Raw genomic sequence first — 18609 nt, 5'->3', positions numbered from 1 at the left:
TTTTAGCAAATGAACTAAATAATTTCAGCATGTTTAGACTGAAGTTTCAGATAAAATCCATGGTAAAACTGTAGACCACAGGATAAATAACTTCAGCATGCATTAGCATGAAGTTTTAGCTTCAATGTAAAACAACTTCATGCTATATTAGCATGAAGTTTTAGCTTCAATATGAAACAACTTTATGCTACATTAGCATGAAGTTTTAGCTTCAAGGTGAAACAACTTCATGCAATTGTGATTTTGAAGATGAATCTGGACAAGTTTCTGATTTATTTATAAAGTTGTTGAGAGGAGAGGATGAGATCGTTTTATATCTTATGTCAGATGTGTAATTATCATATTATTATGAATTTTTTGTGAGATGACTACCAAATCAATAATTTTAAAAAATATGGTACAAATTAAAAGGTGACACAAATATAGGGTACGGCTGCATTCCCCCTTCTGTTCAGGAGGCTAAAAGCCCAATAGAATACGGGCCATTTACAATTCACAATATCCAAACCCAGTCCAAAAGCATATGGGCCCAAAGTTGAAGGTATAAATAACAATGCACCCTCCTCTAAAAGGAGGAATTCAAAATTTGAATTTGGCAGAGAGGGAGAGAAACAATGGCGTCGAAATCAGATATGAAGGGTTTCTATAGGCAAAAGAAGAATAAGAATGGTGGGATCACTAAATCAACAAATTCAAAATCACCATGTGCTGTTACTACGAAGAAATCTATTACCCCAAAGCAAGCGGCTGCTCTCGGCTCTGAATTTACCCACTCTCCAGCCCTAAATGTCCACGGCTCTCCCAATTTGCAAGGTAAGCATTTTCCTTTGATAATCCATTTAGATTATTTTCCAGTGTTTGATTGAGTGTAAAGTAATTTACAGATCAATTATCATACGAATTTATGTGATCAGTGGTGTTGGCGTACGCCAGAATTTTTATGTCACATTTAGAACGGATAATTTTATAATGACGTTGCAAAAAAAAAAAAAAAAAATTAGATCATATCAGCTACACTATTCTAGTACTATTTTTGCACTGTATTCAATAATACCTCATAATTATAAAGGGAATTTAAGTTATCAGTAGAATATTTAGTTTGGTGTTCTAGCTGGTTTGAAATCTTTTGGAGGTCACGAGTTCGAAACTTCCCTACTACCTAATGATTTTCAACAGCTGAAGCTCAGAAACTTTAGAAAAAGAAATTCCATTCGGTATTGGGGCTCCAACCCGAACCTTAAATCTGTAAGTGAAGCTTCTAATCGGTGTATTTAGCGAACTTTTCGGATAAAGCGGTGTCACGTGGCAGCGCTTGGCCTAACAGTATGTGATACAGTTTGACTGTGTGCGGAGTTAAAAAATAATGAAATTTTTTGAGACTTGTGGTCTTAAAACACGTCATAACATTTCGGTGGCAATAAAAGTTTTTCGGTAAAGGTAAAATAAGGTGTAAAGTTAATTGATGCCAAATATGGAAATGTGTTCTTTTTGGAGCAGACTAATAAGTAAATAGTGCCATAAAAGTGGAATATATGAAGTATATGATAGTATGATGATGATTTTTCAGAAAGATGTTTTTCGTAGCTAATACACCTAACACTACAATTTCCCTCGCCCCTTATCGGTTTGTATTGATGTTGCGTAATGAGTACGATATATTTTTGGCCGTAGTGTTTATTCCCCTTGTTGTTCATGATCAGATTGAAACACCTGCAACTTGTTGAGTTTGCGCTTATAATGCGTTCGCCTTTTTACACGTCGTTTTTGGTTTGAAATGCCAAATGGGATGTTTGTTTCTCCATTGTTGATGGAATTCGAAATGATAAGTGTGGAGTATTAGTTATTGACCGTACGAAGCAAATCCGAGTACTCCCCTGTTAAATTATATGGCACAATTTGACTGGAACGGAGTTAAGAAATAAGAAAGACTTTTGAACACTCTTGATGTCTAATTATGTACCTGTGCGTTAATTTTGTTCATTACTCTATGCTCAAAGTATACTAAATAGAATTACTCTGCACAAATTTCTGATCAAGATAATTTGCAGTAAGAAGAAATCAAGATAAGACACTTTCAGTTAATACAAAGACATATGCTATAACCAATTTATACACGGTATCAGCTAATCAATACTAATCGACATGCATATGTAGTTATATTTTATTTGGAAATGACCATTAGTAATATATATTCATATTACATTTGAACAACATTCTCTAGCCGAGGGTATATCGGAAACAACCTCTTTGCCCTTCCAGGGTAAGGGTAAGGGTAAGGCTGCGTACATCTTACCCTCCCCAAACCCCACTTGTGGGTTTGTTGTTGTTGTTATTTGAACAACATGTTTTGAAGCGTTGTGAAATTGAAAAGCAGAAGATACATTAAAGAGGCTTAGTTTAATAGCACTTTGTGAGTTGTGAAAGAAAAATCGTAGACGATTAGTCATTAGTCGATTTTTAAGTTCTTATCCCTTGGGCTTTTTATCTTTTGACTATTTCCTGCATTGATATTTCTCAAATGATGGACTGAGGGATAAGTAATAAGACCATATCACTTGCTATCAGATACATGCTGTGCAAGATCATTGATCCTCATACTTTCTCATCCTGCTTAATCCAATGAACCAAACGTTCACTAAAAGACCATATACGTATCCTACGATGTCAAATTATAATTGACAAACGTGCACATTTTTGTGGAGATGTTGTTGTTTACCTCATTCATGAACTATCCTCTCTCTTGTAGCGTACTTAACTTTGTACTTATTGTTTGACCTCCTAGGCTTCCCATTGCTAACGCTGGAATAGTGGAATCGACACACGCACAATGTGCATGCATATTTTTTAAGTATTTCACGCATTTTTAAATTGTTTGCTTTAATCATAAGAACTTCCAACTAGAAATTTGCGAGAATGTAGTAAGAGCACCCAGGTAAGTTTTTTTCTCCTAATTGATTAATGGTATAAATGAGTTGCGTACAAGGCTGCTGAAATTAGCTTTTCGATGAGTTGTCTATATAGATTCTATATAGCTCTTCTTTCTCAGTCTTCTCCTCTTCGTTGAAATGCTGCCCAGTTCTTCTTTCACTGTTTTTATGCTGCCCAGTATTTATTTTAATATTTTTTAAAAAAAATTCCGTTTCACTTCAAAAAAGCGAGCGCTTTGCTTCTCGCTTCTCGCTTTAAGCGAAATGGGGGTTGTCGCTTTTCCTCGCTTCACGCTCTTCACAACTCTGATATAGAATGACAATAGACAAACTTGCTGCTATTCAAGTTGAACAGAGATGCTCAATGAAAATCATCAACATAGCCAAGTAAAAATGCTAGTAATACTATTCTCGATTGTACTGGTGAATTATCACAAAAATGCAATCTCCCTTAGAAAATTTCTGATAAGTAGTGTGATTGAAAGTCTTCTTTGTATGGTGTTACCAGGGATTGTAGATTGCAGAATTTTTATGTGTCACTGGTTGCTATTTGTATCTTAGTAATTTTACTTGCAGAGAAACTAAGGAAATACTCACACTCTATGGACACTGCCCGCAACTTTTCACTTATTTTATAACTGAACATATCAAGAATATATATAGCAAGCTTCTGATTAGTATATCTTCTACTCTCCATTTCTCTTTTTTCTTCTTGTAATACCTTTTCTTATACCAAAATTTTCAGATGATTATGACAGGCAGGAGGAATTATTAAGGCAATTTGACTTGGATATGGCTTATGGACCAAGTCTTGGATTGAGCAGATTGGACAGATGGGAGCGTGCTAAAAATCTTGGTTTAAACCCTCCTAGAGATGTGGAGCCTCTCTTGAGGTCTAACAAGGTTCGGAATGAATCTTTGTGGGATGGACGCGTTTAACTTTGTTTAGTCTGTTGATTATCATCCAGTAACTCTTGTATTACTTAGTTTTCCTTTTCTGTTGGGGCGGGGTGGGTCTTGTTCTGGGTAAAAAGTTACAGCATCTAGCTGTATGGTAGTTTCTTTACAAATGTTTTGTTTAGTTTATTCCTAATATAAGCTTCGTTAAAGTTTGTTGTTTCTTGTTTGGTTGTTCTGCTGCTGAAAAGTACCTATGCATATTATTCGATATTTTCATCTGAGTTCTGTATACCAAATGACATCTTAACTGATGTAGAGAAACAAGAAGCTATTACTTGGCTTAACCCTTAGCATTGTTGAAGAAGTGCTCTGTTGCACTTGTCAATGTATAGGCTGTATCTGCAGCTAAAAAAGAGGGCACGTGACCGCGTCTCTAAAAGCTCGTTTAACACGAGTACCTGTTTTCGTCATTCATTATGCTCTTATGTACTTGATGTAGCGTGATAACTTATATGTTGTTCTATATCTCCGTGAATCTGGGAAGTTTTGCTTGCGTAGGATTATTTGGGCTACGTGCTGAAATTGAGAATACCAGTTACAGTATCTATTATCTAAAGAGGATTAATCCTTCCAGTTGTATCAGCCATTGTTGGCTAATCCCAATCCTAGATAAATATCTTATTTTCTGTGAGCTATGGTATGACACTGGTTGACGTATGAGATTGTTTTTGCCAAACCTGCTCAAGTCTGCCCTGTGTTGTAATTAGCAAAACGGAGTAATGGACGTCTTTACACATTCCGAGTTCTAGGACAAATGTATCATTTCATAAATGATTTGATCGCAACTGATCAAAAAGGTAAAAACTTACAACTATCCATCAAGATGATTATATTGTTATAACGGGTGAAGTTTTGTGACTATAGTATGAAAAAAAAAATAGTTTTGGGACTTTGAATGAGAGCTTGGAGCAACGGTAAAGTTGAATCCATGTGATCTATAGTTCATAGGTTCGAGCCGTGTAATCCGTCACTGATGCTTGCACCAGGGTGGGCTACTTAAATCACACCCCTTAGGATGCGGCTCTTTTCCGAACCCGGCATGGACGCTGAATGCACCACGGTGAATTCGCCACTGATGCTTGCACCATAGTGGGCTGCCTACATCACACTCCTTAGGGTGCATCCCTTTTCCGAACCTGGCGTGAACGCTGAACGTTTCAGACTGTCTTTTTTTAATTTGTGCTATATTATTCAGTACTCTTGCATTCCATAGGTTACATAACAGTTCTGATGTAAGCTAAGTTTACAACTTTAAGTTGTCCAATTGAAGAATAACGCTTTGTCTTTATTTTTTGGCCGTAGAGGTTCTTTGGTGCTAAAACTCACAAACATAATCGTTCAAAGTAGTTCTTTTTTCAAGTGCCGCACATTTAACTAATTAAAACAAATAACTAAAGTATATGCATTCTGTGAATTCGTGATCATCTATCATGCGTAGCAGTGCAGCCACTAATGAACTTTAGACTCCTTTTTATTATCTCTGAACTCCACTGTTTGAGATATGTTTAGCTTTTAACGATTACTCGCCCAACCTGATATCCATCTTGGAGGCTATCATGATTAACATGAATCATAATGGTGTAGATTATTTTTTCATTGGGTTTTAGTCGATAGCGGCGTCATGATTTTCACTAAAGAGAGTTAAAATTTTAAAAAGAAAATACATGAAAATGTCAAGAAAATTTAATTCATACTATATAGTTGTTTCAATGTGACATATAGGTCACGAATTCGAGCCGTCGAAATAGACATTAATGTTTACATTAGGGTCGGTTGTCTACATTATACCTAGGGCCTAGGGGTGTCAATGGATATTTAAAAATTGACTATACAGACCGAGCCATACCATACCGAACCGATTTTTAGGTTTATTTTAATAAAACATTAGGTTTTTATATAAATCTATAACCGTACTGATAATTAGGATAAGTTTTTTATTTTATGAAAATAAATCGAAAAAATACCGAACCGTACCGAATAAATTTACATGTGAAAAATATATTTATATATTAAGCTTAAAAGTAATAAAGCATTAATTTTTTCCTTGGGCCTTTGAATTATGAAAATGGTTACAAGCCAACAAATAATTAAACTCAAAATCCTAATTTTCAAACCTATTATGCTTCTCATATTGAAACTAAATTATTTTCAGCATATTCACTAGCAAGACACAAGGGCGACCCAACCATTTTCGTGGCCTAAAGCCAAACTTTATAAGGGGCCTTAACTTTTTATTAATAAAAAATATTTTATTTTTATTTGAAATCTATTTTTCTAACTTTTTTAGATGCAAAGTTATTATTAATTTTTATAATCAATTTCTCCTAATAAGTCTTTCTCAATTAACAATATAGTTGATTCATTTAATATATTTGGGACATTGACTTAGGTAAGGTTTTATCAATTTTAATTTTGAAACACTTTTTTTCCGTTGAAGCAACTATAATATGAGTTATTAACATTATTCTATAAGTAATATAGGTATTTGAAAAATAATCAAACCTTTTTATTTGATTGAGTATATCAATTAAATTGTTATCTTCTAATTGTACTATTTTTTAAAATATTTTTAATGCAGAAAATAAATCTAAACTATCAATATCGGGTTGATTATTATGATTTAAGGAGCATTCAAGACAAAGGCAATATTTTTTCAAATTTCTATCATCTAGTAATCTCAGTTTTTACCGCTAAATAGAAAACCAAAAATATTTTCATATGCCTCTAATTGTTCAAATCTATTTTAAATTGAAAAAATAACCTTGTCTACTACTCTCTCCAATCCATAATAAATGACTTTTTTGGCTTTTATATTGGTTCAAAATAAGTGTCCTTTTATATAATCGAGAAGGAATTAACTTTATTTTTTAAAAATTTGCCCTTACTTACATATCTCTATGCGTCAAGTTAACAACATATAAATTTTAATTAAGGATAATTTAGTCAAAATATATTTTTGTTCTAGGAGCCAATATTTTCTTAAGGGGCACAACAAATGTTAAAAAGTCATTTATTATGGACGAGAGAGAGTATGTATAAAAAGTAATTAACTCTAAAGGACTCTTCGAGAGATTTTGAGATTTCACTATTAACATTCTCCTCAAATTGTTTCTTCCCATATATTACACGTTTCTTATGAAATTCGGGTTCGATATTAATTTCAAATGCAATTTCCTTTGCAGAAATCAAAGCAGTTGCAAATCCTTCGTCACTACATTTGTTAAATAAAGAAATCAAACTTTTTCACCACATAACTTTTTAATTTTTTTTATATATAGCCTATTAGGTGTAAAAGAAATGGGGTCTCCACATCCCAGAATAAAAGATTATTAATTGCAAAGGTGACGACAGTCCCATTTTTTAATTTTTTATTCTGTATCTAGTATCCGCATTAAGTAAGGCCGGCTATAGGGTAAAGCGTCTAAAGCAAATGCTTGAGGCCCCCAAATTTGAGGGCCCTATTTTTTTTAATACCAAAATAGGTTTATAGGCTGTTTTAGAAAAATAATGAGTAGTTTTTACCTTGAAAATTAGATATTTTTTTTATAAAAGGAAAGAATAGATGTGTAACTAATTGAAGTGAGCGTAATACTTTTTATAAATGTGAATTTCTTTCAAACCTTTTTTTGTTTGAACAAAAAATCTAACAAGTGAAATTATTATATTTCACTTTTTACCCATTTTTTTCATCAGAAAATATATAGTACTAAATCATATTTTACACTATTCATTTTTTTTCTGGGTTTGTCCAAGAGTTAATCGCTCGCATAACTTTATACTCTTATATATTCTCTTTCTTGCTTTTTTCGGGTTTAAGTCTGATAACTTAGTAGGAGTAGTATTATTTGAAAACCCATAACTTAAAAGTACTATTGATATCATATATCGTGCATTCTTTTTTGTTTTTTCCTGAATTTTCAAGCATTTTGTGTTATTGAAGGAGCAAAAAGATATCTTGAAATCAAGTCATCATTTTTCTTGAATTATTAAATTCAATTATTATAACTTTCAAGTGTTATTATCATCTCATTTTATTCTTACTTCATAGTTATATATTGTCTTTTATTCATTTATTAGAATTTAAATATGCCACGAAAAATATGAATCAAGTTGTTCAAAACTAAAATAAAAGAGTTAAAAACTATTATAATATTGTCCAAAACATTTTTAGGAGAGATCGATTATAAAAAGTTATTAATAATTTTGTATCTCATATATATATACACACACGTATGTGTGTATGGTTTTTAAAAAATAAAAATAAAAATAAAGTTTAGGGCCTCTTATTTAACATTGGCTTTAGTCTACAAATATTGTTAAGCCTTCCCTGACTAGATATAGAATGTTATGATGGTGATTGAAGCACTTTTCTCAGCTTTGAAGGATCACATACGAAATATCTCAACCGACTGTTATTTTATTCAACAAATTTCGGAACCGGATGAAAATTTTTTACTTAACTTCTTGACATTAGATCATCTTTAGGCGTTTACTAATCTATTTTTCTGGACGCGCTGTAGAGAAACAAGAAAATTGCTTTTCATTTATGATGCTCATCTTCTGTACAATGTGTATATTTATATAAGTATTTGGAAGATAATAGAGGACATGTACAACTATATTTAATTAGAAATGCTTAATTTCTATATATTTGTCCATAAGCACATGTATTTGCCCATAACTCTTTGTAGTTTACATTTGGATAAGATAGTTCTGGAAGGTTTGAGTGCCTTGCAGCTGTATCCAAATGCTACATGAAGTGGACCGGATTTTGGGCTGCAGTAATGAGCCCAATTCTTTATTTGAATTGGGCTCTTGACTGCCTAGTTATTTATTCTTATTTGGGCTGCTAACTTTGGCCCAAATAGGTAATATACCCGATAGACACATGTATTCTAGGTCATTTGAGACTTTGCTCGGCTTTCTCTTTTCTCCATCTTCAATTTTGTATCGCCTCTTTCTTGCCCAAGGGTTTTCGGTATTTAAAGGTTCAAGGCTTGACTAGTTGTACGTGGAGACATACAAAGGGAAGGAATCAACTACAATGAGACTTTCAGTCCCGAGGTCAAAATGACCACTGTTAGATGTATTCTAGCAGTTGCAGCCAAAATGAATTGGAAACTTTTTCAATTAGACGTCAATAACGCTTTTCTTCATGGTGATTTACAGGAAGAGGTATACATGAGATTTCCACCAGGAATGACTTCACCCTCTGTTAATCATGTTTGCAGATTAAAAAAGTCCTTATATGGACTTAAACAGGCTTCGCACCAGTGGTATGCAAGACTTACTGGTGCCCTCAATTTCAAAGGCTATTCCCACTCTATTAACGACTATTCCTTATTTTTCAAAAAGACAGCTTCCGACATTTCTATTGTTGCTGTTTATGTAGATGACATACTTCTAACGGGTAATGATATTACAGAACTTTCTAATCTAAAGGCATTTCTCAATTTAGAATTCAAAGTCAAAGATCTTGGAGAGGCAAATTATTTTCTCGGAATGGAAATATTACGAGAAAAACAGGGACTAATTATCAGTCAGAGAAAGTTCACCTTTGACCACCTTTCTGAGTTTGGTGTCCTTCATTCACGTCCAGCTTCATCTCCACTAGACCCTAGTTGCAAGCTTCGTGCCGATGTTGGTAAGCCTCTTCACGATCCAACCATCTACAGGCGACTAGTGGGCAAGCTCAATTTTTTAACCCATACTCATCCTGACCTATCTTTCGCCGTTCAGCATTTAAGCCAATATATGCAAAATCCGCGTCAACCTCATTTTGATGTCGGTCTACACTGTCTCCGATATCTGCTCTCTTCGCCGGGGCTTGGCCTCTTTATGAATCCAGACCACTCTTTACAATTGCTCGCTTTTTGCGACTCTGATTGGGGATCCTGTCCGGAGACACGTCGCTCAGTGAGTGGATTTTGCATCAACCTCGGAGGATCCTCTGTTTCATGAAAATCAAAGAAACAATCTTCTATCTCCCTTTCTTCTGCAGAAGCCGAGTACCAATCTATGAAGAAGGTTGTTGCAGAACTCACATGGCTTGTACGCCTTCTAACAGATCTCTCAGTTCCCCCTTCCTTGCCAGTTTCTCTTCATTCCGATAGCCAGACAACTCTTCACATAGCAAAGAACCCGGTCTTCCACGAACGGACGAAGCATGTAGACATTGATTGTCACTTCGTCCGCCAACAGTTCCTCGTCGGTTTAATCTCTTTATCTTTTGTTCCTTCAATATCTCAACTCGCAGGCGTATTTACAAAACCTCTTTCTGGACCTCTGCACCGCTCAATCATCTCCAAGTTGGGTGTGCTTTCTCACCCCTCCAACTTGGGGGGAAGGGGGTGTTGGACCGGAAACCCTTGGGCAAGAAAGAGGCGATACAAAATTGAAGACGAAAAAAAGAGAAAGCCAAGCAAAATCTCAAATGACCTAGAATACATGTGTCTATCGGGTATATTACTCATTATGGCCAAAGTTAGCAGCCCAAATAAGAATAAATAACTGGGCAGTCAAGATCCCAATTCAAATAAAGAATTGGGCCCATTACTGCAGCCCAAAATCCGGTCCACTTCATGTAGCATTTGGATACAGCTGCAAGGCACTCAAACCTTCCAGAACTATCTTATCCAAATGCAAACTACAAAGAGTTATGGGCAAATACATGTGCTTATGGACAAATATATAGAAATTAAGCACTTCTAATTAAATATAGTTGTACATGTCCTCTATTGTCTTCCAAATATTTGTATAAATATACACATTGTTCAGAAGATGAGCATCACATTCGTCAAGCTCGTAAACTCACAATTTAACTCCAAAATCATTGTTGATTGATTAATGAATATAATTCAAGCTGTGAACCACTAATTATGCATTCTCAGATAGGAATAACGCTTAGAACTTAATTACAAGAATATAAGTATATTTTAATAGATTAGTAGCACAATGAAATTAGATAGAGAGGAGTACAAATTATTTTTAAATAACATTGAGTACGACTTTTTCAAACCCATTGAACTTTCATTCCAAAATATATGTAATTTGGGTTCTCTTGACACTTACCATTTATGGTATAGTCTTTTCGCAATTTCAAATGGCTTCCAAAAGATTAGTGCGTTTTTTTAAATGCTAAAGAGTAGTGCTTTAGAAAGTTGAAAGTAATAAATATAAAAGAAAAGTTAAGAGAAGAAGTTGACCTTTAAAAATAAAAAATAAAAAAATCATTATTTTTCACATATTATATAATCCTTGAATCTTGATGAAACCTTGAAAAACATATCTTTTCTATTTAAACTAATATAATAGGTGGGCTATCTTTTATTATAGTTGTCAAATCATAAACGCCAAGTCTAATCAAATAAAGTATTTACGAAAAAATCTGGAATTAATTATGTACTTAATCACTAATCTATCGCTAAATTATTTATAGCTAACAAATATTTTGATAATCTATTGCTAATTTATTGCTAAATTAAATAATATTAGCGAAGAATTTTATAATTTTATTGTTTAGCTATAAAATTTGTCCGTCGTTAATTCTTATTATTTAGTAGTGGCTGACATATAAGAAAAAAAGTAGGCACAAGAACTATGGTGGGTGAATTCATTATTGTCCTATGCAATAGGAGGAAATATAATATGTTTACCTTGTTTATCCAACATATTGTTAAAAGTCTATTAGTTAAATGATAGCTAAAACACTTACAACCGTTTTATTCCTCCAAACACTCCAAATGTTCACCACAAAGTCAGGTGGTACAAATAATTTGAAACAGGAACAAGGATTTAATTGGTGGAGCTCATGATATTTTGTCATAACATTTTTTCCTAGTTAAGATATAAAGAATCTCAAGATTTTTAACTATAAGTATCTAATGTATTCCATTAGAAGCTTAGGATAAGATACTTCTTAAAAGGAAAAGAATATGAATAGGGAAAAGATGAAGCATATCCACGAACCCACCTTTCTTATTTACCTTTGTAAAAGTCATATAATCGTGTTAAGTTTCTACTAGTTCTATACAAAACACCGGCGGAGTAATAAATATTTATATAATTAAATTACTTATAAGATAATTACAAATTAATATCTTTAGTAAACATTAATTTGGTACTCTGATAAAAATAATAACTAATTTGTTGTAATAGGACGTTAACGTACACTGATCGTATAAAAAATATCATATTATAAGTGTATGCAACTTAAGCCCTATCTCATTTAAAACTTTTCTTTATTCTGATAGTTCAATTCACCTTGGAAATATATATATTCAACAACTTTATCATCAATAAATTATCCAATTTATTAGAAATATAGATAGGACCTCTTAATCACATAAAATGACACGAACTAATTATTCACAGTAAATTAAGCTTAGTCTTAGACTATTAGCTACAACATGGAGATTCCAAAAATTAGGGGTGTACAAATCGAACCGGAAAATCGCACCAAACCGATTAATAAATCCGACTATGTTTGGTTTGATTTGGTTTGATATTGAGTAAAAAAAACCCGAACCAAAACGACATATAAATATATAATTTTTTTAATATAATTTTAAGACTTTATATAGAATTTTATTTAAAAGATATCTAGAAATATTTGAGATCCTCTCATGGGATATAATATTTAATAGAACTATAAAGTGCATTCATTTTTATTTACTTTAAATAATAGATTGTATCACTTTCTTATTATGTGTTATTGAAATGCGTCAATCATCTCTTTGTTCTTTCATATTCACATGTCAAGATTTATTATATGTTTTTCGAATTTGAAGTGATATTTTGATAATCTAAAATTACATAGAACATATCATTATTTAGGTATCATATTGATTTTTATATTTAATTATTAAATTTGGCTAACCCCGAAAGCTTACATTAACCAAAAATTATAGGTAGACGACTAAGAAAATAAACTATTATGTGTTACTAAAAAAACTAATCTCCCATAAGATCACTTTAATAGATCATATGTTTGCTATTTTTTTAAATATTTAGTAAACATATATTCACTTATCAAAATTTTATCGATAACTTTAATAATGCAAGATTAAAATAATATTCATGTAACAAAAAAATCCGAAAAACCCGAAAAATCCGACAAAACCGAATCAGTCCAAACCGATATAATTAATTTGGTTTGATTTTAATAAAATCTGAACCAATCCGGTCCATGTACACCCCTACCAAAAACTGTAAGGTTAAAACCCTTAAATATGTTACAAATATGGGAGATACATTCATTTCTAAAAAAAAACTTGAAAATATAAAGATACCAATCTTTTCGAAATTCGGACTCGATAAAATATGAAACTCTCGAATGAAAAACTCTTGAATTAAATCATTTTCTTGTAATCAAATTGTTTGAATCATATTAAAAAAAAAGGAAAAATAATATTTATACGTATAACCGTTCTTAAAATAATAACTAAAAATATATATAAAATATATATATATATATATATATTTTTTGTATAAATACATATTATGTATATTATATACAAAAATTACACAAATTTTATACACTTTTTCGGTTACCAAATATAAATAATTTTTGACGCGGATTAAAAGTAAAAACCCCCCAAAAAAATTGATTACATTAGATATTGTGAAAACTAATTAAAGAATGTACCAAAGAATGGCCATATGGCACTCTATTATGTAATTTAGTTGAGGCCACTTTGCTTCATCATGTTTTGAAACTTCAACTATTACTAACTCTATATATATGAATAGTATTAACAAGAAGATTGATTACATATATCTTGTGAACTAACGAATGTACCATGAAAACCATATGGCACTCTTTTAGGTAATTTTACTGAGGCCACTTGCGTCATATTTGAAGCATTAACTATAACTAATTCTGATTTTTCTTTTATCTCATCTCTAACATAACTCATAAGATACCCTTCATCTTCTTTTCCTTCTTTCGTGCTCGGCACGAAATAGGGTTCGCCTCCAAATTTTTTATCTCCGTATAAAACTTTCGTAACATTTCCCGTGACCAAATCGACTTTTGCTAAGCCACTACATTTTGGCCATGGATCCGCTATTGCCATGAATGCATACCGAGTTTTTCGACCAAGTTTAGTCTTGTTAACTTGCCCCGCTTCTAAGTTCATACCCGATACTATAACCTGTCGGGTAGACTTGCCCGTTTTCAGGTTTAATCGGATCTCAGATAGTTCACTTTTTAATGATTCATCGTTCCCCGAAAAAATCGAGTCTGGCGGACTCATGCATGACCCTATAATCACAAGGGTTTCATCGTCGTTTTCGCTTAACTCCTCCCATGCATTCCATAAATGCATGCAAAAGCAATTTGGAACTTCAATCCATCGAATTCTTGATTCGTCGTGATCGTCTTTTGACAAAACGCCGAACCTAGAAACTTTTTTCGGGTCGTGGACTACGGGTGACCCGCCCATTAACATTTCGGATAACTTGAATACCACCTGATAATCCGGGATGATCACGTGATTTTCCGTGATGGCAAAGTCATGAATCATGGTTGGATGTTGGAGGGAAATAGAAATGTCACGTGACTTATTACCGCACATGTCAAATTTGAAGAATTTAAGGAAAGGCTTTTTCAATACATTATAACTCAAGGTATAAAGTTCCCCGGGGTCCACCTTAGGATGTGCAATCAATGGATCATCAATTTGTCCGTCAAAATTGTAACGTCCGTTAGTTTCTAGATCACCATTATCTGTAATACGGACGCTATACGGAAGATCATCCTCCGACATAGCTAAAAGCCGGCCGTTAAAATAAATCAAACCGGCGTTTGCCACGCCGGTTCCTTTGGTAGCATCCACCAACCCGAAACTAGTTCGGGCAAAAAACAGCGCAAGCCGAGCCAACCCCAAATGGCCATGCAACTCGCCAATCGGTTTAGGGAAAACCGGCCGGCCCAATGCTGCTTCTTGAACCAGCCGGCTGGTTCGAGTTAACCGACAAGAGTAGCTAGCTTTATTATTAACTGAATCCAATTTAACGGCATGAATCATTCCGTCACCGTCAAATAAATGATGACCGTTAATCGGTTCAAATAATGGATTAGCACCATTTCTAACGTAAACCCCCGTTAAACTAGACGGAATATGACCAACTATCTCAAGCCCATGCTGAACCGGGCATTCTTGAACCGGTGCAAAGTTCCCTTCTAGCTGAATTTCCGGGTCAACCGTCCGGTTCAGCTTGTGTTTCTTTTCCAACTTTGTCACCACAGATTTTTCTAACATGTCCAAGGTGGAAGCAACAAGTTTCTGAAGAGGGTTCAATTTGCGAGGTTCAAATTTTAATGGAAATATTTTAGGTTCAGCCAAAGGTGGCGGCAGCGGTGGTACAAATGGTGGAGTTTGTCTTCTAGGAAGTGTTATTGTATTTTTCTTTGAAGGGTTACTGAGAATTTTACAAGAAAAAGAAGGAGAATTGTGGGGTTTGGGAAGAGAAGGGTTTGGTAAGATGGTATGCATGGTTGAAGATTGAGAAAGTAATAAAAAGAAAAAGAGACAAAAGAAGAAAGAGTGAATTACTGAATTAAGAATGAAGTGGATATATATAGAAAAAGAGTGATGTGGATATACTGATATATATAGCATGGATGATTATATAGAAGTTGAAACTAAGGCATAGAGTGGGGGCAAAAGTGAGTATACTTAGTAGTGGCAGAGCGAGAATTTTCGTTAAGGGGTATCGAAATATATAAAAGTAAACATATCAGAAAATTAAGGGAGTCAATACCTATAATTTATTTTTTTACATATATAATTTTTTTTACCTACACAAACATTATATTTTTTTATAAAGGGGTGTCATTTGACACCCTTCCTCTAAGGTGGCTCCGCCGCTAGCCAATAGAGGAAGTCCAGCTTAGGTAATGAAGAAGACACGTGTAACATATAACTAGAAGGAGAAATAAACTAATGAATTTAGAGAATTAAAAAAAATAAGTTTAAGTTATATATACAGTTCGTCAATATCAAGTCATTTTTACTTGTTATAACTTATAATTTGTCTTATTTTAGCGGTATCTTATATATTAATAAGGAGACTTATTTGTAGATATCCTTTGATGATATTAATAAAATATTTTAAAAATATAATGATTTAATACAATTTTTTTTAAAGATTTAATATAATTATTAAATTATTTAATACAAAAAGCTATAATTATTTTAAAATTTTTACAGTGCATCAAGCTGCCTATTTTCAAGCAATAATTCTGATCGATTCTAAAATTAACTTTTTGTTGTTTAATCATCTATTTTCAAACCTTACTGACCTGACTAATTAATTTAAATTGTTCCTAATAAATCTATTTAGGACTAAAAACGTTGCTTATCTACAATTCTATATTCCAAAGCTCAAATCAAAAACCTATGATTAATCAAGTTCAACATATGACGTACATCAAGTTCAATCCATTGTGGAAAAGGAAAGGACTAAAAGACAACAACATGTGATTAAATAAATTAAGAACAACATGTGATTAATTAAATTAAGTATGTTGACCCGGCATTAGTAAAATGAAAGAGTAGGAAAAAATATAAAAGATTCCAAGTATAGAATGATCTTGGTAGTAAATACTAAGCGGACATTTTGACATAAGAATTATGAAATTTTCAAAGAAAGTAAAAATAAATATACGTTAAAAATAATATTTAAAAATTAGAGTTATGTTTGGACGTGAATATAATTTGAAATTATTTTTGAATTTTTATGAGTGGTTTAAAGTGAAAATTTTAAAAAATAATTTTTGATTTTTTTTTTAAATTTTAAAATATATCAAAATTTAATTAAAATAAAATTTTCATAACAAAACATTAATTTTAAAAATAAATAAATAAAAATTTTTAAAAAAGAATTTTTTATAGCCAAATGGACCCTTAAATAGAGAAAATGGATAGGATTCTTTTTGGTTATTTGGTCAACACAAAGTGACAAAATTGGGCGTAATTTGGCACGTGAATTATCATATGTGTCAACGTGGGCCTTGGCCACTCATTTGGTTGTAATCCTTAAAACCCACCTCCCATTCAAATGCAGTGTACAAAGTTTCCAAAGACAAAATTCTTGGCATTGCTTCCCCTTTTTTGGAACTTTGGCTCGCTCATCTCGGAAATCTGAAGCTCATTGATTTCATACTAATCAAATATATTCTATTTTTTCCTATATAAGAAGTGTCTTGGAAGCAGACTGGTCTTTGCCCGACATGCCAGCTTCACTCATAATATATTTATCCATATTTTAGATATTACTACGTTGACTGCCATCACATATTTTGTATACGGTCAAAATCAATTTTGCGTTTCATGTAGTTAGTCAAGATTAGAACATGATGAACCGAGGGTCGTCATCGTAATATCAAGATGAGATCTGAAGCCACGTTATCGAGTTCAAGAGTGAGGGACCGATCAATACCGAGTTCAAGAGTGAGGGACCGATCAATACCGAGCTCGAATCCTAATCGAACTATGATGTGAAGTGATATTATCGAGCTCGAGATTCGGACCGATCAATACCGAGCTCGAATCGATATCGAGCTCGAGTCAATACCGAAATCGGCCAATATCGAGCTCGAGATCCAAGACCGACCAAGATCGAGCTAAGAGACAAAGAGCCGTTGTAGCCGCATTAGGGGAGAGAATCTCGGCGGGAATTAAGGAAAGACTAATTAACTAATTTATCATGAGATCCCCACTATGTATTTTTAATTATATACAAAGTAGGATTCCTCCACTATATGAAGAGTGGCTATCATTTCTGTAAGAAAGATATTCAACATTCAGACATTAATACACTCTCACATTTCAAAGATTATTACACTGATATATAGTAGAGATTATCCTTTTTTGAGTTTTGGACATTGATTTATCTTGCTCGTTTAAAAATTATTCTCTACTCAATTTGGTTTGTATTTCATTCCTTTTTTATAGTCAATATTCGATATATATTTCTACTTACTTTTCCAATCTGTACCAAGTTATACTACGTATCCTTAGAACTACGTATAAATTCAACTCTATCCGTTTTTCGGGTAAACAGTTTGGCGCCCACTGTGGGGCTAAGGATAATAGTGGTTATTTGGTATGAATCTCTGTGAAACACACTATTTCACGATTGTTCTTGGAAGTGTCTTCGATTTCAAGTTAAAAACGACAAACTCTCAAATAATGACCCTACCTATCGACAACAAAGCTGGCCTTTAAGATGAGAATAACAACCTGACTCCCGGGGATAAAAGGCCACTCGTCGACCCCGTTGGAACTCGGGTCGTAGATCTAATCGACGTTAATTCACATATGGCCATTGAGGCGAACCATCGTTCCAACCCAAAAAATAACATTCATGGTGGAACTCGATCTGTAGTTCGAAATACACAAAACGCTGGAGAGGATGGGATTAGCCTGCGTATGATTTTTGAAATGTTGCAAGCTCAACAAGTAGCGATAGCCCAGTTGCAGAGCCAAACCCAGGCACTGAGCAGGCTCGAGCCCAGTCCACCCCAAGAAGTCACCTACAAAACGGGGCCAACTATAGTGAAGTCAAATGAACAAGAATCGGGGACTAATCACGAAATTATTAAGATGCTCGAAGAACTGACAAAACGAATAGAATCAGGAGAAAGGAAGATTGAAGCAAACGACCAAAAGGTGGAAACTTATAACTCCATGGTTGATCAGATCGGGGGCACCAC

The 18609-nt window shown here is 33.4% G+C and overlaps 2 protein-coding genes across 2 annotated transcripts; one reads left to right on the top strand and one right to left on the bottom strand.

Moving 5' to 3' along the window:
- The first annotated feature begins 587 nt into the window (after positions 1 to 587).
- LOC107810329 (uncharacterized) lies at positions 588 to 4053 on the top strand. The gene is made up of 2 exons (XM_016635097.2): positions 588 to 813; positions 3673 to 4053. The coding sequence occupies exons 1-2, from the start codon at positions 615 to 617 to the stop codon at positions 3864 to 3866; spliced, it is 393 nt and encodes a 130-aa protein (XP_016490583.1). The 5' UTR covers positions 588 to 614; the 3' UTR covers positions 3867 to 4053.
- A 9581-nt stretch (positions 4054 to 13634) lies between these two features.
- Positions 13635 to 15460, bottom strand: LOC107815312 (9-cis-epoxycarotenoid dioxygenase NCED6, chloroplastic-like). The gene has a single exon (XM_016640871.2). It carries the CDS (start codon positions 15383 to 15385, stop codon positions 13640 to 13642), a length of 1746 nt encoding a protein of 581 aa, XP_016496357.2. The 5' UTR covers positions 15386 to 15460; the 3' UTR covers positions 13635 to 13639.
- Positions 15461 to 18609: the final 3149 nt, after the last annotated feature.

Source organism: Nicotiana tabacum, chromosome 13 (assembly GCF_000715075.1).
Source record: "Nicotiana tabacum cultivar K326 chromosome 13, ASM71507v2, whole genome shotgun sequence".
NCBI lineage: Eukaryota > Viridiplantae > Streptophyta > Magnoliopsida > Solanales > Solanaceae > Nicotiana > Nicotiana tabacum.
The sequence above is the reverse complement of the archived record's forward strand: the minus strand, read 5'-3'. Positions and strand labels throughout refer to the sequence as shown.